Raw genomic sequence first — 21,959 nt, 5'->3', positions numbered from 1 at the left:
GTTTTTCTAATTCTGTGAAGAATAATATTGTTATTTTGATGGGGATTGCACTGAATCTGTAGATCACTTTGGATAGTGTGACAGTCCATTTTCCATCACTGTAACCAAAATATATGATTAGAACAACTTAGAGAAGAAAAAGTTTATTTTGGCTCATGGTTTCAGAGATTCATTCCATGGTCCTCAGACCCCATTGCTCTGGGCTCCAGGTTAGGTTGAGAATTGTAGCAGAAGGGCAGTGGAAAGTCCTCACATCATGGTAGCTGGGAAGGAGAGAGAGAGAGAGAGAGAGAGAGAGAGAGAGAGAGAGAGAGAGAGAGAGAGAGAGACAGAGAGAGAGAGAGAGAGAGAGAGAGAGAGAGAGAAAACAAGAGCCAAGGACAAAATACATAATCCTCAAACCACATCCCCAATGACCCACTTCCTTCAGCCATACCCCATCTGCCTACAGTTCCCACTCAATAATCCATCAAATTATTATTCCATCAAATGGATTAATCCATGGATTAGTTTATGGCTCTCATAACCTAATCATTTTGCACCCTATGTTAACACAGGAGTTTTGGGGGACCTCATATCCAAACCATAACATGAAGTATGGACATTTTCACAATATTAATTCTTTCAATCTGTGAACATGGGAAGTCAGATTCTTTAGCATTTTGTAATTTTCATCATAGAATTCTTTCACTTCCTCATTTAAGTTTATTCTGGGTATTTTATTTATTTATGATTATGCTATAGGGATTGTTTTCATGATTTATAAGCCAATAAATTTTGCTGTATAGAAAGTTTCTGATTTTTGTATGTTGGTTTTGTGTCTTGTTACTTTACCATAGATATTTATCAGTTCTAACAGTCTTTTGACTGGATTCTTTGTTTTTTTTGTGTGTGTGTAGAATCATATCATCTGCAAACAGGGAACATTAAACATTTTCCTTTCCTGTTTGTCGGCCTCTTATTTTTCTCTCTCTTACCTAATTGTTCTGGCTAAAATCCCTAGTACTATATTGAATCAGCTGTGACAGTGGAGGGGCTTGTCTTGTTCCTCATCTTAGAGGAAATACTTTCAGTTTTCCCCATCCAACATGATGTTGACTATGGGTTTGTCATATGTTGAGGTATGATCCTTTATGCTTAATTTGTTCAGGTGTTTTATCATAAAAGGAATGGTGAATTTTATCAAATGCTTTTCTGTATCTGTTATACAGAATGATTATATAATTTTTCCTTGACCCTCTTTATGTGCTGTGTTATGTTTATTGATTTGTATATGTTGAGCAATTCTTTCATCCCTGAAATGAAACCAACTTGATCATGGTAGCATGATCTTTTGCTGTTCTGTTGAATTTGATTTGTAAGTATTTCATTTAGAACTTTTCCATTGATCTTAATGAAATATATTGGTCTATTTTCTTTTTTCATTGTGTCCTTCTCGGATTTTGATAACAGGGTAATGCTTACCTCACAAAATGAGTTTGGAAGCGTTCCCTCCCTTTCAGCCCTGTGGAGAAGTATTGTTGTTAGTTTTTCATTAAGAGTTAGATAAAATTCAAGTTGGTGCAGTGCCTCATGCCTGTAATCCCAAGTGACAAAGGAGGCTGAGGCAGGAGGATCACAGATTTGAGGCTAGCCTGGGAAATTTCATTGGGTCCTGTCTCAAAAAATCAAAAGGCTTGGAGATGTAGCTCATTGGTAGAACACCCCTGGGCTCAATCCTTAGTACCACCCTCAAAATAAGAAGTTTGGTAAAATTCAGCAGTACAGCCATCTGTTCTTTGGCTTTTCTTTGGTGGGAGACACTTATTACTGATTGATTCTTACTGTTTGTTATTGGTGTATTCCATTTTTAATATCTTCTTGGTTCAATTTTTGAAGGTCAAATGTGTCCAGAATTTGTCTGTTTCTTCTAGATCATCCAATTTTTTATCATGTAGTTTTTCAAAATATTCCCTAATGATTCTTTGACTTTCTGTAGTAATGTTTGTAACCTCTGCTTCTTAAAAAATATTTTTATACAATTGTATAAAATATATATTTTAAAGTGTGTACACACACACATATACATATGTATATATATATATATTTGGTACTGTGGATTTAACTCAGGGGCACTAGATCACTGAGCCACATCCCCAGCCACCTGCTTTTTATCTCTCTCATTAGTCTAACTAAAGGTTTGTCAATTTTGTGTATTTTTTCAAAGAACAAGCTCTTTATTTCATCGATCCTTTGTATTGTTCTTTTAAGCTCTTCTACTTATTTCTGCTCTGACCTTTTTTCTTTACTAATTTTGGTTATAGTTTGTTTTCTAAGACATTGAAATGCATCATTAGGTTATTTTAAATCTTTCAATTTTTTAAAATGTAGGCACTTATCACTACAAACTTCCCTCTCAGTATTGCTATTGCTGTATCTCACAGGTTTTGATATGTTGTTTCCATTTTCACATGCTTCAAGGGATTTTTAAATTTCCTTCTGATTTCATCAATAACCTAATGTTCATTCAAAAGTATGTTGTTCAGTCTCCACTTATTTGTATAATTTCTAAAGTTTCTCTTGCAATTGTTTCTAATTTCATTCCACTGTGATTAGAAAAGATACAAGATATGATTTCAATATTTTTTAATTTGTTGACTTGTTTCATGGCCTAATATATGGTCTATACCAGAGAAAGTTCCATTTGCTGATGAATTTGTATTCTGGAGCTGTTGGACGGAGTGCTCTGGAGATGTTTATTAAGACTGAACTATAGCTGGGGATGTGGCTCAAGCGGTAATGCAATCGCCTGGCATGCGTGGGGCACTGGGTTCAATCCTCAGCATCACAAAAAAAAAAAAAAAAAAAAAAAGACAACTACAGTGTACTTTGAGTTTGTTGATTTTTCTTTTTTCTTTTTGGGTCTGTATGATCCATTGGTGATAGTGGGGTACTGAATCCCCACTATTACTGTATAGGAGCCTATCTTTTCCTCTTAGGTCTAAATGATGTTTGTTTTATAAAATTGGGTGCTCTGTTATTTGGTGCATATAGATTTATAATCATTATATTTTCTTGATGAATTGATCCCTTGATTTTTTAAGGGGGGGGGAGAGAGAGAGAGAGAGAGAGAGAGAGAGAGAGAGAGAGAGAGAGAATTTTAGTATTTATTTATTTATTTTTAGTTTTCCACGGACAAAACATCTTTGTTTTTTTGTATGTGGTTCTGAGGATCGAACCCGGGTCGCATGCATGCAAGGCGAGTTTGCTACCTCTTGAGCCACATACCCAGCCCCAAAATTATTATTATTATTTTTTTTTTTGTGGTGCTGGGGATTGAACCCAGGGCTCTCTGTGCATGAAAGGCAAGCACTCTACCAACTGAGCTATATCCCCAGCCCTGATTTTTTTTTTTAGTTGTTGATGGACCTTTATTTATTTGTATGTGGTGTTGAGAATCAAACCTGGTGCGTCATGCATGTTAGGCAAGCATGCTACCACTGAGCCACAACCCCAGCCTGGATCCCTTGACTCTTATATAGTGACCATCTTTTTCTCTTCATACTGCTTTTGTCTTACCTATAAATATAGCTATTCCTGATTGTTTTTAAGATTCCATTTGCTTAGACCCCATCCTTTCACTTATATTCTGTGTGCATCTTTATTGGTGAGATGAGTTTCATGTAGGCAGCATATTGTTGAGTCTTGTTTTTAATTCAGCCAGTTTAAGTCTTAAAAACATTTATTTTTAGACAAGTTGTAAATTGTCCAGGTTGTCTTCGAACTTGTGATCCTCCTGCCTTAGCATCCTGAGTAACTGGGATTAGAGACATGTGCCACCATGTCTGGCCAGTCTGTGTCTTTTAAATGAATAATTAAGGCCATTTATATTCAGAGTTATTAACGAAAGGTGTGGACTTGTGCCTATCATTTTGTTGATTTGCTTCTAGTTGAATAGTCTTTGTTCAGTTCTTCCTCTCTTATTCATCTTTATGATTTGATGGGTTTTCTGTGTTGATAATGATTGATCCTTTTCTATTTCTCATTTATGTGTCTGCTCTTCTAGTGGTAAAGCACTTGCCCAGCATTTGCTGGATACCCAGCACAAAAAAAGAAAAAGAAAAAAAAAAAGATTACTGAATTCCAGAAGACCCCTTCACTCATTTCCCTCCACATCCAATGGTGGCCACTAACTTGCCTTCTACCAGTATAAATTCTATTGTATAAATGGAATCATATATATCATTTTGTTTTTATTCTTTTGCTTAATATTTTGTTTACAAAATTCACCTATTTTGTGTCTACTTCTAGTTTGTCATTCTATTTAGTTATCTAAATATATCACATGTATTTATTCACTGAATAGGAAACTTCTAGTTATATTTATCTATGTATTCCTTCACAACCAGTAGTTATATTTGCTTTACCATTTTCTATCTTTCTACACATATACACATGTACACACACACACCATATATTATTAATTTAAACTATTTGATAAAATTTACAGAGAACTATACATATAAATTCTTCAGTATCCTAAAAATAAGGATATCCACTCATATAACTATACCACAATTATTAAATTAATGAAATTTGACCTGGATACAATCTGTATGTATGTGTGTGTGTGTGCAAGTATTGTGGTGATTGATTCCAGGGCTTCATATATGCTAGGCAAGGGCTTTAGCAATGAGCTATAAAGCTCAACATACTCTTTTGTATGATATACATATTCAGATGTTACCAACTGTCTCAATAGTGTCCTTTGTAGCAGCTCTTTTCCCTCCACCTAGCATCCAATTCAAGATCACATTTAGTATTTGTCAATCTTTTTGGTTTTGTTTGTTTGCTTGTTTTTGGTACTGGAGATTGAACCCAGGGATACTTTATCACTGAGCTACAATTCCAGACCTTTTTATTTTGAGGTAGGATCTTGCTAAGTAATTTAGGGCTTTGTTTAGTTGTTGAGCCTGGCCTTGAACTTAAAATCCTCCTGCCTCAGCCTCCTGAGTTGCTGGATGTGTGCCACTGCACCCAGCTTATATATATATTTTTTAGTTGTAGATGGACACAATACCTTTATTTTATTTATTTTTTATATGGTGCTGAAGATTAAACCCAGTACCTCACATGAACTAGGAAAGCACTGTACCACTGAGCATTGCAAACAACAACAAAACAATCAACTTCTTTAATCTTACTTATTTCTACTGAGTAGCAGCTCAATTTTTTAATATTTATTTTTAGGTAGACACAATATCTTTATTTTATTTCTGTGTGGTGTTGAGGATTGAACCCAGTACCTCATGCATGCTAGGCAAGCACTTTACCAATAAGCCACAATCCTAGCCTGCAGCTCAGTTTTTTAAAGTAAGTCCTACTACATATGATTATTATTATTTTTTTGTGGTGGGGAGTGAACCAAGGGACATTTAACCACGGAGCCACATCCCCAGTCCTTTTCTGAATTTTATTTAGAGACAGGGTCTCACTGAATTGCTTAGGGTCTCATTTAAGTTGCTAAGGCTAGATGTGAACTTGTGATCTTCCTGCTTCAGCCTCCCAAATTGCTGGGATTACAGACTTGCGCCACAATGCCCAGACATGACTAGATTGAATGATTAAAATATCTGAGTCTAAATATTTTAGCCAAAATTATTTTCCAAATAATATAATATTTTGATGCAGTCATAATGGTTCAAGCTAATTGGGCAATCTTACTTTAAACTCAGAAAATCTTTAGCTCCAAAACCAGAAATTATAATTCTCCAAATCTACATAATTTTCATTGCCTTTAACCTAATGCAGAAACAAAGAACCCACAAGTCTATCTGTGGATTATTTTAATTTAGCTACTATCAACTCTGGAACAATAACAAAATATTTACCTTCAACAGATAAACCCACCACCAAACTCTATTTATATTGTCTGCTTCAAAAGTTGGAACTAGTTATTACAGTGCACTTGTTTAGTCCAGTATACATTTATTGAGCATTTATTATGTGTCAGGCACTGTGGTAGATTTTGGGAATATTCAGGTGAATTGACAGTCTCTGCCTTCAAGAATGAACATTTAAAGTTATGGATACATATACATACAGAGAACATACGAAAATTCTATGTAATAGGTGGAAAGAAGTATGCCTAAGATACCATAGGAGCACTAGAAGAGCAGGACTGATATGGGAATGGGTATGATATGGAATATCAGGGCAGGTTTGTTGATATAGTGTGACCTGAAGATATCTTAAAAGTAAAGGGCCAGGGGGCTGGGGATGTGGCTCAAGCGGTAGCGTGCTCGCCTGGCATGCGTGCGGCCCAGGTTCTATCCTCAGCACCACATACCAACAGGGTCCGCAGAGAACTAAAAAATATTAAAAATTCTCTCTCTCTCCTCTCTCACTCTCTCTTTAAAAAAAAAAAATAAGTAAAAGGCCAGGTTGGGAACATAGTTTAGTTGGTACAGTGCTTGCCTCGCATGCATAAGGCCCTGGGTTCAATTCTCAGCATCACATACACACACACACACACACACACACCAAAAAAAAAAAAAAAGTAAAGGGCCAGGTGCAGTGTTGCATGCCTATCATCTCAGCAACTCAGGATACTGAGGCAGGAGGATCACAGGTTTGAGGCCAACCTCAGCAACTTAGTGAAATTCTCAGCAAATTATCAAGACCCTGTCTTAAAGTACAGAAAGGGCTGGGGATGTAACTCAGTGGTAGAGTGCCCCTGGGTTCAATCCCAAGTATAAAAAAAAAAAAAAAAAAGTGAGAGGCTGGGGATGTAGCTCAGTGGCAGAGTACTTGCCTAGCATTCATGAGGACCTCGGTTTGATCCTCAGCACTGGAGGGGTGGGGTGGGGGATGCCATAGCTGAGATGCTGCACTGTGCAGGCATGAAATTAAGTATATGCATGTAGAGCAAGTGAGCAGCACAGCTGAGCAGTGGGGAAGGGGCGCTTTACCACTGAGCTATGTCCCCAGTCCTTTTTTTCATTTTGAGATAGGGTCTAATTTGCTGAGGGTTTTTGCTAAATCACAGAGGCAATCATGAGTTTGTGATCATCCTGCCTCAGCCTCTGGACCTGCTTGGAATAGAGGCAAGAGCCACTGTACCCAGCTTCAGACTTCCTAACCCCTTCAGGGAGCTTGAATTTATAACCTTGTAGATAAGCCTTTGGTTAATAAATATTAAATACAGAAAGCTCATCAAATCTATTATTTCTGAATACTCTATTGACTGGGAATGTAGCTCAGTAGTAGAGTACAAGCTTACTATGCTTGAGGCTCTAGGTTGAGTCCCTGACACCAAAAATTAATAATAATTCAGACATTTTATTAAGTAAGGGTTTGTGGTCAGGGACAAGACTGTGGGCAGGAAAACTGTCCAGAGATGAGGAGGATGTGCAATGGAACTGTGATGGAGGTAGCCTTCAAAAAGTGATTAGAACACCAAATTGGCAGCAACTGGAGATACACTGGGTGTGGGATGAGGGAGAAGTAGGCTATCATAGTTAATGGTGCCAACAAACAAGATGAAAAGTTCAGAAGAATGTTCTGTTTGAGGGAGGTGGGGAGTAGAGTGCAGAATGGAAAGAGAATTAGTTGTTTTTGATCTGTTGAGCAGAAGGCACCCGTGGGACATTCAAGTGGAGATGTCTAGTTGGAAATTCTGGGAAAGGAGCTAAGCTTTAGATACTATCGGCAAATAAGTGGGAACCAATAGGTAAATATGTGAAATTGCCTAGGATGAATGAGCAGAGTGCAATGCCAACTATTGACACCCAACAATATACCGACATTTAAGGAAACAGGTGGAGGGAGAGAAGTTTGAGCAGACTTTAGATAGATACTAAAAGAAAAATGACATGGCGATGTAGTGTTCTTCCACAAGATTATTGTTAGAATCTCTGTCCTTGACCATTGTGTTTTAAAGATCATTTGTTGGCAGGGGTACTTGTAGCTCAGTGTACAGTGCTTCCCTGGGTTCAATCCCCAGTTCCACAAAAAGAAAAAAATAAATCTGTTTTGTAGTATCCCTTGTCTAGAAAACGAAACTCTATTATCAATCTACTCAAAAGATTTAATTTCTGCCTTCTGAAACCCTACAAATCATCACAATCTGAAGGCAGCTAACATGACCAACTCAAGTCTCAAAACATTTCCCAATTCTTTCAATTGGTCACACTGCACAGCAAACCCTCCTCTGGCAGTATTTTCACTTGTATGCTGTACAGAAGTTACTACTTTCCTTGTTCTGAAGACTACAATTGTATTAAGGCAGACTAAAGCTAAATTAATTTATGAGCAGCCAAGTTACACCATTAGCTGTTTGGATACATAGTTAGGAATACTGCTTCCTACCCCAACATAAACACGAAGCCAACCCTTCTTCTCCAAGCCTGTACTTCCATGGTTGATTTTTGTTTAGCCTAATGATAGGTTTCACACTCTCATTCATACGAAAAGTTGTCTTCTTGTGCTTTTCATCATGGTACACAAAATGGCCAGGACACCTGATAATGGAAAAAATAGATAATATGTAGCAACCATCAGGCCAGGGTGAACATCAATAATGGACCCTTAAGGAACTCCAGACCTACAGAGATGTTTTGATCTAGCTACAGGCTTCTGGTTCCAGTCTCAAACTCCAAGATTAATAAGGAAAAAGATTAAAATGGAGCATTAGGTAATGACTTTGGTTAATTCTAATCTGGAATTGCCTGTTGATTAGAACTGATTTCCATTCTCTTCTGAAATCTATGGATAATGATTAGTTTATTTCTTCAGTGACATAGGACAAGGTCTCAAGTCAATCCTGAAAGATGGTAAATATCAAACCAATGGAAAATTCTCACAGAAGAGATGAGGCATAGAAGTCAACCTCAAAAAGACAGCATTGCCATATGGTGCCTGCAGCTGAAGGCTAAGGACATGAACTCATATAGAAACCAGCTGCTCAGTTTGTTTCCCAAAGGAGGGGGGATTGTCATGAGTCTAACCTTTGTAAAGCCAAGTATCAGATTTACTCTATAGTTCCCTCATCTTTGAGCATCTTCCTATTTGTATCCTGTTGATAGAGAGGGGCTGACTATTCAAGTGTACCTGCTGGAGCCAAAATATGTGGGTTTGGATATCGGTTCCACCATTTGTTGGGCCTTGTTACTTTCAGCAAAGTTAACCTATCCGTAAAATGGGAGTTAATAACAGGATATATTTCAAGAGTTGTGAGGAAAAAAACACGTCAACATATATAAATCATTAAAAATTGTTAGATATTATTTCTTTAGTATTCCTTGGCCTTCAGTCAGTTGCTATGGTATGTATAAGTCCACTATTGTTTGGCCTGCCCAGTCCCATATATCAGGACTGAGCAAGCTGTTAGCATGTAGATGACTTCTTAAGAGGACAGTGTTAAGGATGTAAGCAACATGGAAAAAAACAAGTTTTATGGCTCCAAATTTCTAATTGGGAAGACAAGGCAATTTCCTCCTGCATACACTTTATTCACGCATGCTAAGTCTCACTAAACATATCACATGGTAGTCAGGAAAATGGCTGACGGGCAGTTAGGGTGTCAGGGTAATCCTCATTTCTGGCCTTGTTTTGCACCAAGATAAATGAACAGCAGGAAGCAAGACTAGAGTGAAGGGGGTAAGGGTGAGGAGGGGAAAACACACAGTGTGGGAGGCAGCTCACAGTGAGGCAGGCAGGCAAGCAGGCAGCAGTTCTAGCCAATCAACACTTTATTTTTCCAAATGACACCTGCACAGATGTTACTATCTACCTCCTGACCCCAATGGGGTCCCATCCATGGCCCAGAGGAGTAGGTTTCCTTCTTCCTCCCTAGGACAGCAAGGAAGCCTCTTGTCTCAATAAGACAAGAGCACATGCTTACCACCCAACACTGACACCCGTGCTGTGGGACCCTGCTCTCCTGCATCATGAAAAGGCTGAACTAGGGCAAGGGTACAGTGGAGCTTTTAGAGACTGCAGCAACCTAAATGCAGAACTACTGGCCTTTCCTATCACTCCAGGATTACTCTTTACCTCCCAGACCAGGAGCCACACTAAAGCTTGGCCAGTACCTGTGGGAAGGAGATGTCAAAGGATTGCACTGCTAAGGACAGGACACAGCAAGGAAACAAAGCTGAGGGGAATGCAGGACAGGAGAGAAAAATCATAAAGTGCCTGAACTAAACAACCAAGTGGGACATGAGGGCACAGCAGCACAGGTCCCTGAGGATAGGAGGAAAAAAGGGCTAGACCACCAGGGCTTGGGACATAGTGGAATGAAAATAGAAATGAGGCAGGGAGGCAAGTGCAGGCTGTGGGAAGGACTTCCCTAGCCCTGTTCACATCCACTAACCCAAATGAAAAATTATTTACAGACTTAAAATCCGTCCCAGACACAGGTGCTGCACCAAGCCTAGGACAGCAGGCAGGCAGGCAGAAGGTAGGCTGGCTACCAACTGATAGCCAGCTTCCCCACACACTGCCCCACCTTAGAGTGGTAGGGAAAGGAGAAAAGAGGAACACCTCAAGCCAGGAAGCCCACTGTGCCTGCAGCTCTTTCCCCATGGCTCATGGCTCTACCATGGCCTGTGCCTCTTGGTCTGACTGTACCAAAGAATGGGTATCTGGCCCCAAGGGAGGAGGGGGTGGAGCATCAGGGGGCTCTGGGTGTATCTCTGGCCCCAAGCCCAGCTCTGCATTCAGTTGCTCCAACTCCCCCTGATCCAGCAATTCAAAGTCCTCAGTGGCAAGTGCCTCCTCTTCCTCAGGGGCAGACAGGGGTTGGGGTGAGTCCTGGGGAAGAGGAGGGAGCATGGAGGGGGAAGGGAAGGGGACTGGGTCACTTTCAACAAGGCAAAGTGGGGGTGACAGGGTGCTGGGCGGAGCTGTGAGGTCACCACTCACTGCCTCTGGGCTCAGCGTCTCCACTGGTCCTCCAGGGGAGCACTTCATTTCATCCTGGGGGGACCCTGCCCCATTGAAGTGCGTGTTCACAAAGTGAAGAGGGGATGACAGCCGAAGCAAGGTTTCCTTGGCTGCTACATCTTCCTCCCCTTCCTCCAAGTCCAGGGCTTGCCTTAAGGGAGCTGATGGGGTGCCTAGCAGATCTTCAGGAGGGGCCAGCTCTGCCTCCTCTCCTTCCCCCAGCTCCCGGCTCAGGGCCTCCTCTGGCTCACTCGGCAGGCTCTGCTGGTCCAAGTCTGAGCAGAGAAAAAGTTAGAAATGGGGCTGTTAACTCTGACCACAACAGTCAAAAGTTCAAGGACACAAACTTAAAAAACGGATGCTAGGCCAGGGATTATGTTATGATCTTTTGGGACCTTAAATCAGAGGGTCCGTTCCCCAGAGGAAATATGATTTGTGGGAAGCCAGAGAGCACAACCAGCACCCCATGGAATGAAAAAAGGAAGATTGAGAGAGGCAAAAGGCTTCCCATACCTTCAGAGACATCTGTCAACTGTGGAGTTGTGGCCCGTGATACAGAGAAGCCACCACTCTCCAAGATAGAGGCCTCCTCATCTGACAGCTCTGAATCTGTAATGGCCAAGGCCAGTGCTGTTTTCTTCACATCCACCTGCAGGAAAACCAGGATGAACACAACAATGGGATAAGAGCACTGTGCTCCCAAACTGTAGGGTTCCCACCTCCTTGAGAGGTGGCAGTTCTAAAGCATACAGATTTCCCCAGCCTTCTATTTGACATCCCCATCTCCCCTGGACCTCACCACTGGGGAGAAGCCAGCCAGCTCTGCCTCGCTTTCACTCTCTGTTTCTGCCAGTGGCTCATCACCTCCTGGGGGTGCGTTCTTCCCTTGCCGCTCTAGAGAAGAGCAATAAGGCAGTGTCCAAGCAAGGACAATAGTGGGGGAAAAACATGGCCAAGGAACTGGAGATGATCTAAATTCCAGGGCATTTCAAGCCATAATCCAGGTCCTCCCCCCTTCACCCTCCTGGATTGAGAGAGTCCCTTACTCCTCTTGTCATGTTTGTGATGCAGGGCATCAGCTTCCGCCTTCATGCTGTAGTCCAGCTGCATGAGCAAGGGCTCCAGGCGAGTGTACATCCTCTGGATCAGCTCATGATAAACCACCAGGGGCCACAGCAGGATACTCAGCACTATGGGTTAGAAAGTTCACTCAGAGTTCTCTAAGCCAATTTCCTAGACAGCCTTCATTCAGCTAGTCTCTAAGAAGAGCTGAAGGAATCCTGGTCCTTTCCCAAGTAGTGCTACCCTTTTTGCCCCAAATCTACTGTCTTCCTCCTTAAACGACTCTTCTACTATAAATAGGAATGCTCTATAGCATCCCTGGAAACCTCCACAGATGGGGAACTGAACAAAGAAAACATATTCCTCCCCCTAGGTTGGTCTGTGAAAAGAAAAGAGGAAGGCTATGGGAAGGGCAGGGCTGGCCCTTACTCACAGACAATGTAGGAAATCATAATCCCTGGAACATAGTGTCCCAGCACAGCCAGCACAGCACAGCCAGAGCAGACTCGCGCACAGAACTGCAGAGAAGAATACAAGGTCTGTGAAGATGAGTTTGCTGAGCTTTGTGCCCAACTCATGTAGGTTAACAAACTACTGCTCAACTGTGACAGAATGGGTATTTCCACTAGAAGTTCAGTGATCCAGTCTAGTCAACAGGATGCCCATAACAATCAATTAAGGAGGTTTGCAGCAGATAGCTCACAACACTTCTGCTCTACCCTACCCTCACCTTCAAAAAACCATTACAGGGTGTGGGGAAAGTTACCTGAGCTGGATTCTGCCTCTTATACTGCAGCAGCTCTTGCAGGTGAATCTGGAAGGTGAGCCAGCTCTCAGCCAGGTATCTGCATAACTCGGGCACACTCAGCAGGTGCGGCCGGGCGCCTGACCCCGCACCCTCACTGGAGAGACATGACATGACCCCTAGAGGCCTCAGACACCAGTTTCCTAGGTATTCAATTCCCTCTAAGACTGCTGATGAGATCTTTACTCTAAGGAAGTTAAAAAAAAAAAAAAAAAAAAACCAAAAAACCAAAACCCACCTCCCGAAGGGTATAAGAAAAGCCCAGGGTACCCAACCCTCTGTGTCAAAAGCAGTAGTTGTACAAACACCAACACAGGAGCCTAGGACCAAGAAAACTCCAGCCTATTGTTAGTCCCTTCACTTGGCTGGGGCTGTGCCTGTAGAAGCTGCAGCACTGCTCTTCTTTGTGGTGACATCAGCACCAAGAAGCAGACTGTCTTCAGGAGACGGTCTGTACTCACCTGTCAGAGTGTGGTTCCTCAGGGGATGATGCTATGGAGAAAGAAAGGTAACAAATTATTAAGTGGTAGAGGCACTGGCAGACACTCCCCAGGCAGAAATAGTTATCCTCCTCTGCAATCCCAGAAAACTTTCTTCAAATACTAATTGCAGTAGGTATTACACATTGCTCTATATCCTTTTTTAAACTTTACCCTTTAAACACAGACACCACATCTTATTGTTGTTCATATCCCACACAATTCACACAGCCTGACACCTCTTGCTCCAAAATGCACATTAAATATATAAAAAAATAACCCCAACAAACTAGTACAAATACTGTAAGTTAAACACTACCATAATCATGCATCATGTGTTGACTCATTTAATCCTTATCTTGTTATGATGTTAAATTCTATCATCCCTACTTCAGAGATAAGAAAACTGAGACAGAAATTGAGACTATTTACAAGGTTATACACATGTAAGTGCTACTGAGTTGGGCATGAAACCCAGGCAAGCTGGCTGCAAAATCCACTTTTTTTTTTTAAAGAGAGAGTGAGAGAGGGAGAGAGAGAGAGAGAATTTTAATATTTATTTTTTAGTTATCGGCGGACACAACATCTTTGTATGTGGTGTTGAGGATTGAACCCGGGCCGCACGCATGCCAGGCGAGCGCACTACCGCTTGAGCCACATCCCCAGCCCTGCAAAATCCACTCTTAACCACTACATCCACAGACACATCAATTTTGGGAAATGCCTGCTATATGCTACCTTCATCCCCATTCAGGAGATCAAGCACAAAGCAAGCACGCAAATAAACAAGTGCTTGCCCAATGAAGAACCACTCACCTGAAACATCAGGGAGGAAGCGAGGTTGCCAGAGATCCAGCAGAAAGTAGGCCAAAAGTGAGATGCTGAGTAGGAAGAAAGGCCGGAGGGACGATGAGGACAGCAACCTTTGAGAGAGAGAAGCACCCCATGGGAGTGGGTGAGAGTGGCTCCTGCGTTCATCGCTAAAGGCGGAAAAGCGCCCACAGATGCGGGTACAGCACTTGCAGGCCTAACTCGCCACCCAGAGATAGAGGAATGCAGCAACCCAGGCGGACGTCAGCCTTCAAAACCTGGGGGATGGATCATTTCCCCAGGCCAAGTGACAACCCAGAAAGGAGAAAGGTGCTCCTGGTCCCTTCCGCCCCCGCTCTCCCGCGCAGCCCGGCCCCGCCCCCCTCCTCCGCGGCCGTTACCAGAAGAGGCCGTTGAGAGCGGCCGCCGTGACCAGGCTGTGCAGCGGCTTTTCCCACACCAGCAGCCGCTGCGCCGCCGCCAGCACTGCCTCCCAGCCGCGGAGCCGCAGCCACAGTGTCGTGGCCAGGCGTCCCACCGCCTCGGCCGTGGCCGCCTCCTCCTCCGCCTCGCAGGTGGCCTCACCCATGCCGAGGCTCAGACCTAGGCCCAGGCCCAGCCCCGGGCCCCCACCTGCGCCGGTGTTACCACCGCCTCCGCCGCTCGCCATAACCTAGCCGCAGCCGCCGCCCGAGCCCACTAGGAGCCAGGGCTGCGCGGCCGCCGCCAGGGGCGCGTCAGGCGGAAGGGGGCGCAAGCCGAGGAGAGCAAAGGCTGCGGACGGGCGTCACGTGACGGCGGAGCGCCGAGGTCGTCACGTGATGCGGCTCAACCGCCCGGATGGGCGACCCGCGCGTGCGCGCAGGCGGCTGCGTGGACCCGGCACCTACGCAGGTGCGTAGTTCTTCCTGTGGTATCCGTGACCGTAGGTCGGGGTCCGTTCTGCACAGTTCGCGTTCTTCTCTCAGTGTCCGCAGGGAGACTGAGGCGCCTAGAGCTGATCGTATCACAGGTGTGACCCCGATTGGAGGAGCAGAAAGTGGGCTTCCGGGCGCCCAGTATCCTGGGTAGGACCTGCTGCTACTGCTCGGGAAGGGCGGCGGCCGTCTCAGTACTCAACTCCCTACATACTAGTGGCCCTCCCAGGTCCCTCCCCTCAGCGGGTAAACAAACACGAGCGCGTGACTCGACAGATTTGAAAACAAGTTGCTTCTTCCCCTTTCCGTAAACTTCTTTCTCGGCTCCACGTTTTGGCGCTCCTTGCTCCCCCATCGCCTGGCGTGAGGGTGGTAGGTGAGTTTAAAAATAAAACCAGAGATGCAGCTGTTGGTGGGGAGACACTACAAACATCACTGTTTGCAGTAACCCAGCAAAACTTATTCATTTAGGCTTAAAATGCCAAACTATACTGGAAGGTATACAGTGAAAAGCTAAAATGTCCCTTTCACCTGGCCGTACTGCTCCCACAGGAAGTTTCTGTGTGCTTTCGCAGCCGCCTTTTGTGTGCATTATTGACTGAGTTCGTCTCTTCTAAACAAGTGGGGCAGCTCGGTGCTGCCTGCTTTATTCACATTAACACAGGGACACGGAAAGGTCCGCCTGGCTGGTTCGCCCTCGGTGGCGTGGTCTCCCAACTGTCCCCATTTCTGAGACGAAGGTCCTCGGGGCTCAGCTCTGCCCCTGGGCCCGGCTCCGTGAGCTCTGCGGGGCTCGTCTTCCCGGCAGGCGGGGCGGCATTTCCTGCCGGCCTCTGACTCGCCGGCGACGCGCGCGCGGCTTGTAGACGCGGGGCGGACGCGGCACCGCGGAGTAGGCGTTGGGCTGCGGGGTCGTCTCTTAACTGCGAGGTGAGCGCCGCGCCAGGCACCCGGCCGTGGAGCTCCGCCGCGCCGCGCTCGGGGCGGAACAGGAAGAAGCGCCGGTCTGCCCGGGCTCCGCCTGCCGCTGCCGCCGCGAGGGGAGGGGGCTGGCGGGCGAGGGCTGCGGCCCGCTCGGGGGAGACAGGCGGGCAGGTGAATCGGCGGGCGAGGACGGCTCTGCCGGCCCTTTACAACTCCTTTCTTTCTCCACCTTGGCAAGGCGGCGGCTGGCGGTGCGATGGACCTGGCCGGGCTCCTGCTGGACGAAGAAGGCACCTTCTCCCTCTCCGGCTTTCAAGATTTCACGGTGAGCGCGTAGCCTGCCCTCTTCTCCAGCTCCCTTCTCCAGCAACGCCTTTTATGCTGGGCGTTCCCCTCTGGCCTCCAGTGGACCGAAAGCTCACCGTCTTTTTTGGTGCCCGGGACTGGGCGGCAGCCGCTGGAGTAGTGTTTACTCGAGGGCCTCTTGGGCCCTGAGGCAGAGCCGCGGGGCAAGAAGGGAGGGGGGGTGGCTAGACTGGGGGCCCGTTTTGGAGACTGTCACCGGGGAGCTCTCTATAGGGCTTTGTGTTTTCCTTCCCTATGGCACAGGCTGCCATTTGCAAACAGTCCAAAGTACTAGGAACTGAGTGGGGCATAAGGCCCCTAGCAGCAAAGCGGACCCTTACCACCTAAGGAGAGCCAGGATCTTCATTATACTCTTCTCTACAGTTCACTCTCCACCCACTCCTGCCCTGTTTTTAGTTCCTCCCAGGACACCAGAAGCTGAATGCTCGGATCCGAAGGAGACTGTACTATGGCTGGGACTGGGAGACTGACTGCAACCTGGAGGAGCTCTCTAGCCCTGTAGCAGGTTAGGCAATGACTGGGCAAATGATGAGGGTAAGAGTGGGGCTGTCAGCAGTCACCCAGATACCTACAGGTTTACCCCCAGAGCTGTATACTGTCTCATCAAAGCTTGCTCATTGGTACTTGGTTCAAGAATGCAGGTTATAGCTGATGTTCTTCTAGCTCCTGAGAATAAACAACATTTCACAGCCAGTGTTTTGTTTTTGTTTTTGAGATGGGGCCCTTTTTTTGTTCTTCAGGCTGGTCTCCAGTTTATGAGCTCAAGTCATCCTCCTGCCTCAGCCTCCCAAGTATCTGGGACTTTTAACAGACACCCAGGCCTGCTCTTTTTGTGTGTGTAGTATTGGGGATTGAATCCAGAGCCTTATACATGCTAGGCACATATTCTACCACTGAGCTACACCACCCTGGTTTTTCTCTGCATTCATATATCAGAAACTTAGTTTTCTAGGGATTTCTCTTGGGTATGTCTATTTCTTAGACAAACATCAGCGAAAGACAGATATGATCCATTTGAATTGACAGGGAATTAGCCTTCCTGCTGGAAAGATCTGAAATTCAAACTTAGGGCTTTTTGTCTCAACTTGAGACCATTTGCTCTCTATTTTGTTCCCAAGGCCTCAGATAACATAGACCTGGGTTTTTACTGATAGCAATGGGGCCTGGTGTGGGAGTCATTTGTTCACTTTGTCTTCCTTCTTCCCTTTACAGACATTGCAGTAGAACTGCTCCAGAAAGCAGCCCCCAGTCCTATTCGCCGACTCCAGAAGAAATATGTAGCTCATGTGTCACGGTGAGCCAGGAACTGAGGATCAACTAGGATGAGAGTTTTTGGTCCCTATAAAGGGGAGAATATTGTCTCTAAAGAGAAGATGTAGAGATGGGTGTTGTAAGAATTGTGAGAGCTGAATGACCCTTGGCTTTAGTTACTGATTCTTTCCACCTCCTAGGGAGGCGTGCATTTCCCCATGTGCCATGATGCTAGCTCTGGTGTACATTGAGCGACTCCGGCACCGAAACCCGGACTACCTGCAGCATGTGTCATCCTCGGACTTGTTCTTGATCTCCATGGTGAGGTGCCCCTCTCCTTCATCTCTCTGGTGAGCCAGGAACCTGGCGCAAGCTCTATTGATGCCACTTCTGGTTCCTATGCAGATGGTTGCCAGTAAGTACCTCTATGATGAAGGGGAGGAAGAGGAGGTTTTCAATGATGAGTGGGGAGCTGCTGGAGGTGTGGCTGTGCCCACTCTCAACGCCTTGGAGAGGAGCTTCCTACGTGCCATGGCAAGTAGCTATTCTGTCTCTCACTTTTTTCCCCTGGTCCATCTGTTCCTTCCTTTCATTCTTTGTTCTCTCTCAGTTTTCAGCCGTTTTTTTCATTTCTCTTTTTGCCTGTCCTCTTTGTGCCTTTTTGTTAATTGTTTTACCTTCCTATCCTTTCAGGATTAACCTTTAGGAGGTTCCTGGAGTGGTGAGGCCAGGAGTAGAGTACTTCCTTCCCTCCTTTATTCCTCTAGGACCCCACAGGGCACACTGAGTCAGACCTGTCATGTTGGGCTCTGACTGTTTGCTTCCAAACTTATTCTGACCCTACACTCTAAGCTCTGTGGACATGGACCATTCTCTGGGTTATTTTCTGTCTTTGCCCTTAATATAGGGTATAATGTGAATGTAGGTATTTTGTGTATTATATCAGCTTATGTAAAAGCTCTTGAGACAGTACCGTAAATACAGAGTAAGTGTCAGCTATGTAGAGGTTGTAGTTTCTGCCATGGCTCATGTTCTCAGATGACTGTGGCTCACATCCAAGTCAGGTTTGATGCTCTTCCCTCTTGCCCACAGGACTGGAGTCTGTACACTGACCCGAGGGAGATCTTTGAGGTGCTGAGCTGGCTGGAAAGTTGGTATGTTCTATGAATCAAGAAGAAAGGCTTGAGGGATTGAGAAGCTAAGGCCTAAGCCATAGAATCTAGAAATGAGGGTCTGTGTGACTTGGGGTAGGAAGGAAACAAATAAGAGAGTTGCCCAAGGTGGTGATTCCTAAATCTGCCTGCCCTTTTTTAGGAGGCTGAGAGTAGATTATTGGAAATATGTACCTTTCCAGCACTGCAAAAATAAAAATAAAATACAGATTTTGGTCTTTTTCTTTGCTTCTGGAATCTGAGTACTTAAATTTGAGTTCTGGAGGGTCCTGAGGGGTAAGAAGGTGTCCCTAGTATAGCTGCAGCAGAGTTGAAGACTCTGTTTCTCTTCTTCTCTCCCACCAGTGTGGCTGAGCAGCAGGGTCGACGGCGGGGCTGGTATACCTACACAGATTTGTGTGTGCTGCTGGAGCAACCAACCTGGCAGCTGGCTCTGGGCTCCCTCTGCCAGAGGCTGGTTAAGGTGAGGAGGGGTTAGAAAGGAGAGGGATCTTGAATGGGCTGGTGTGTAGGTGTTATAAAGCAAAACACTGAAACCCTTAGGAAATGGGGCTTGGGAGTAGATGAGTGAGGGGAAGTTAGAGGAGCTTTGGAGAGCTTTAATTTGAAAAAATATTTTTATAAAAGATGGGTGTGTGTGTTAAAGTAAGCAACCTGGTGTTTTCTTGCCTTCTCTCCTGCAGTTCTCCTGTCTGTTAGCCATGGCATATGTGAGCAGTGTGGCCTTGGCTGTGGCATCAGTGGCTGTAATACACCAGTCCTTGGGGCTGTCTTGCAGTCCCCCACCTGGCCCTCCTGACCTTGGACTGACCTCCAAGGGCCTCTTGGAGCCTTGTTTACCAACTTCTGTGCCACAGTGCCTGCCATCTTCTGTTAACATCTCCACCTGCATGGAAGGCGACGTAGGGCTACGTTCACTCTGGGGCAGTCTTTTGGCCTCACTGACCCCCCCAACACTACCTCCCCCAGATCCCCCTGCCCCACCCACACTTCTCCATAACTGCCGCCTTTGCCAGAATGTCCAGAGAGATCCTCCAACCTGCCGTGCCTGCCACCACCCCAATCGCACGGTGTCCGCTGGGCCTCCCAGCCCCTGGTACCACACCCATGGCCTGGCTCCACCTTGGCCCTGGAGCCCAGTGGCTTCTCCGCTTCCCCATCCCCAGCAGTGTTCCCTTTTCAGTGTCATGGAGCTGGCTCGTCTGAAGTCTTTCATTTTCCCAGGCTAGGTAGAGCTCTGAGGAGTGCATTAAGAGGATTTGGGAGTCCCTGAGAACCTGGGAGAGGGAAGTTTGACTTAAATCCTCGCTACCTCTCTGGGTCTTTGGCTGATCCCCTGTCCTCCTGGGTAAAAGCTTAGGGGATTGAGGGGCAGAAAGGCTATAAAAGGTCATTCACTCTCCCAGACCTTAATGGCTGGCTGCTTGGCCCAGGGCAGTGATGGTGTCAGGGAAAACTTCAGCTTGGTGACCACGGGCATGTCACAAATGGCAGAGGAGACGCCCCCATTTTGGGTCCCTGGGGCTCTTCTAGGCTTTTGCTTTTGAGTTTCCTTGGGTAAAAAAGAAAAGGTCGGGAGATGGAGGAACTGGGGCGAGGGGAGAAAGGAAATGTTCACATGGGCTTGTGTGATGTCCCAGAGACAGAAGAGCCAGGGACTGATGGGACCAAGGTGAAATCTGCTTAGGGAAATATGGGTGAGTCAGGAAAGCCTTTCTACACCTATAGACTGCTGGGACCTTCAACTTTGACCTTCTGTCTCCAACCTCTTAGTACCCTGCTCCGTAGCTCCCTCTCTTCCAGTTTCTCTCCAGGTGTTCTCTTCACAGGCCTTTCCAGCTATTGCTTTGTATCTGGGTTTTTCATGCTTTTATAGAACTGAGATTTCAATAAACAGTTTCAGTTGCATGGCCTGGACTTTTTCTTCTGCGGCAGCCTTGAAGATCTTTCCTCCTGTGTTTGCCTTCCAAGCCTCCCTATTTTCTGATTCCATCATCTTGCAGCTGTTTTCCTTGAACCCCAATTTACTTAATGTATCATTTGAGAGTCATAGGTTCCCATTTCAAACTTCTCTTTGACCCTGCTTCCAGCACCCTAGGGCCCTAGCCCTGCTTTACTTGGGGTGCTGTGCGACACAAATGATGGCTGTCCCATGTCCAGGGTTGGCCTTGTCTGTGGCATGTGAGCACTACCCTTGTGAGACCAAGTATCTAGCAGTCCCCTCAGCTCCTTGAGGGCAACTCCAAGGATACCTTTCTGTGCTGGTGCTGACTGGCCTGTTCACTTGGCTGACATGGTGAAAGGCGTTGCTAAAAGAATGCTGAAGCTAGGTTGTCATTGGAAGAACAGATTGGGTGGTGGCCCAGCAGGTTAGGCTGCTGAAGATCATCCACAACATGGTGGCACTGCCCTCTGTGGGCCATTTTGGCAATATCTGTCATTTTTTGGTTGTCAAGAATTTAAGGGGGGATGTATGGGGCATTTAGTAGGTCTGGGCAAGATGCTAGACATTCTCAGATACTCAAGACATCTCTTGCTAGGAAGAATTCCCAAGACAAATTTTGGATGACTTAGATGGTTATTGTGCATGTTGAAGTCCTTACTGAGCCTGGAACTATCTTTTTATGTATAAACATGAATTTGTACATTTTGAAGAAGTCTTGATTTGTCAGGTATGAACTTCTATGAAAATTAAAACAGATTTGTCATGTTCATTGCTCTATCAAGAGTTTGTCTGCCATTTTGCGACATCAAGTTACCACTTGTTCAGGTACTGAAGGTAGCATCTGAGTTGCTCAGTTGCCATTATTAGCTGCCACAGTAGCTGTCACATCCTCAAAGATTCTACATATGGGTGTGGGACTTGGAATGCTCCGTTGTCTTCTGGTTTATCCATGTCCAAGCTTTTAGGCATTAAAATACATGTTGTTATAAATTTATTTCTTACAGAGAATATATAACACGGAGTTTGGGTCATTGTTGTGTGTGATTTGGGGCATATTATCCATGAGGTTTTTGTCCCCCCCACCCCCCTGCAGTACTAGGAATTGGACCCTGAGGCCTTTTAACCCTGAGCTACATCCCCAGTTTTTTTTTTTTTTTTTTTTTTGAGACAGGGTCTCTCTAACTTGCCCAGGCTGGCCTCTAACTTGTGATCCTCCTTCCTCAGCCTCTGAAGTTGTTGGAATTACAGCTGTGCTCCACTGCATCCAGCTCATGAGTTTCATTTTGAGATGATCCAGGGACC

At 45.3% G+C, this 21,959-nt stretch overlaps 2 protein-coding genes across 10 annotated transcripts; one reads left to right on the top strand and one right to left on the bottom strand.

Annotated features, from left to right (window-relative positions):
* Positions 1 to 1,348: 1,348 nt before the first annotated feature.
* Positions 1,349 to 15,032, bottom strand: Retreg2 (reticulophagy regulator family member 2). Of its 5 annotated transcripts, XR_013344450.1 has the most exons (11): positions 14,484 to 14,849; positions 14,089 to 14,195; positions 13,255 to 13,285; positions 12,755 to 12,890; positions 12,422 to 12,506; positions 11,973 to 12,116; positions 11,726 to 11,820; positions 11,440 to 11,575; positions 10,906 to 11,201; positions 8,350 to 8,501; positions 1,349 to 1,504 (listed from the first exon to the last, which is right to left on the bottom strand). XR_013344450.1 is itself a non-coding variant. In XM_077803641.1 (10 exons), the coding sequence occupies exons 1-10, from the start codon at positions 14,750 to 14,752 to the stop codon at positions 8,475 to 8,477; spliced, it is 1,326 nt and encodes a 441-aa protein (XP_077659767.1). In that variant the 5' UTR covers positions 14,753 to 14,849; the 3' UTR covers positions 6,389 to 8,474. The 5 variants fall into 5 exon arrangements, 3 of the variants coding, with proteins under 3 accessions (XP_077659767.1, XP_077659771.1, XP_077659763.1); XR_013344449.1 differs by lacking the exons at positions 1,349 to 1,504; positions 8,350 to 8,501 and adding an exon at positions 5,841 to 6,347 and having other exon boundaries at positions 9,773 to 11,201; positions 14,484 to 14,847; XM_077803641.1 differs by lacking the exon at positions 1,349 to 1,504 and having other exon boundaries at positions 6,389 to 8,501.
* Positions 14,825 to 20,620, top strand: Cnppd1 (cyclin Pas1/PHO80 domain containing 1). 5 transcript variants are annotated; one of them, XM_026390349.2, is made up of 9 exons: positions 14,825 to 14,976; positions 16,162 to 16,248; positions 16,686 to 16,794; positions 17,502 to 17,583; positions 17,741 to 17,861; positions 17,946 to 18,074; positions 18,633 to 18,694; positions 19,058 to 19,175; positions 19,396 to 20,620. In XM_026390349.2, exons 1-9 carry the CDS (start codon positions 14,923 to 14,925, stop codon positions 19,939 to 19,941), a joined length of 1,308 nt encoding a protein of 435 aa, XP_026246134.1. In that variant the 5' UTR covers positions 14,825 to 14,922; the 3' UTR covers positions 19,942 to 20,620. The 5 variants fall into 5 exon arrangements, with proteins under 5 accessions (XP_026246134.1, XP_026246137.1, XP_026246135.1 ...); XM_026390352.2 differs by having other exon boundaries at positions 14,970 to 15,094; XM_026390350.2 differs by lacking the exon at positions 14,825 to 14,976 and adding an exon at positions 14,978 to 15,149.
* Positions 20,621 to 21,959: the final 1,339 nt, after the last annotated feature.

Source organism: Urocitellus parryii, chromosome 1 (genome assembly GCF_045843805.1).
Source record: "Urocitellus parryii isolate mUroPar1 chromosome 1, mUroPar1.hap1, whole genome shotgun sequence".
Classification (NCBI taxonomy): Eukaryota; Metazoa; Chordata; class Mammalia; order Rodentia; family Sciuridae; genus Urocitellus; species Urocitellus parryii.
This window is presented reverse-complemented; position numbering and strand designations above follow the sequence as displayed.

What these genes read in the sequence shown, in the direction of transcription:
- Retreg2 (XM_077803637.1), bottom strand. Translation starts at nt 14,752, where the DNA reads ATGGCGAGCGGCGGAGGCGGTGGTAACACCGGCGCAGGTGGGGGCCCG. An exon ending in AGAGGCAGAATCCAGCTCAG is followed by an intron (nt 12,507 to 12,754) that starts GTAACTTTCCCC and finishes TCTTCTCTGCAG; the next exon opens with TTCTGTGCGCGAGTCTGCTC. An exon ending in GTTGACAGATGTCTCTGAAG is followed by an intron (nt 11,202 to 11,439) that starts GTATGGGAAGCC and finishes TTCTCTGCTCAG; the next exon opens with ACTTGGACCAGCAGAGCCTG.
- Cnppd1 (XM_026390349.2), top strand. Translation starts at nt 14,923, where the DNA reads ATGGGCGACCCGCGCGTGCGCGCAGGCGGCTGCGTGGACCCGGCACCT. An exon ending in TGGACCCGGCACCTACGCAG is followed by an intron (nt 14,977 to 16,161) that starts GTGCGTAGTTCT and finishes CACCTTGGCAAG; the next exon opens with GCGGCGGCTGGCGGTGCGAT. An exon ending in TCTGCCAGAGGCTGGTTAAG is followed by an intron (nt 19,176 to 19,395) that starts GTGAGGAGGGGT and finishes TCTCTCCTGCAG; the next exon opens with TTCTCCTGTCTGTTAGCCAT.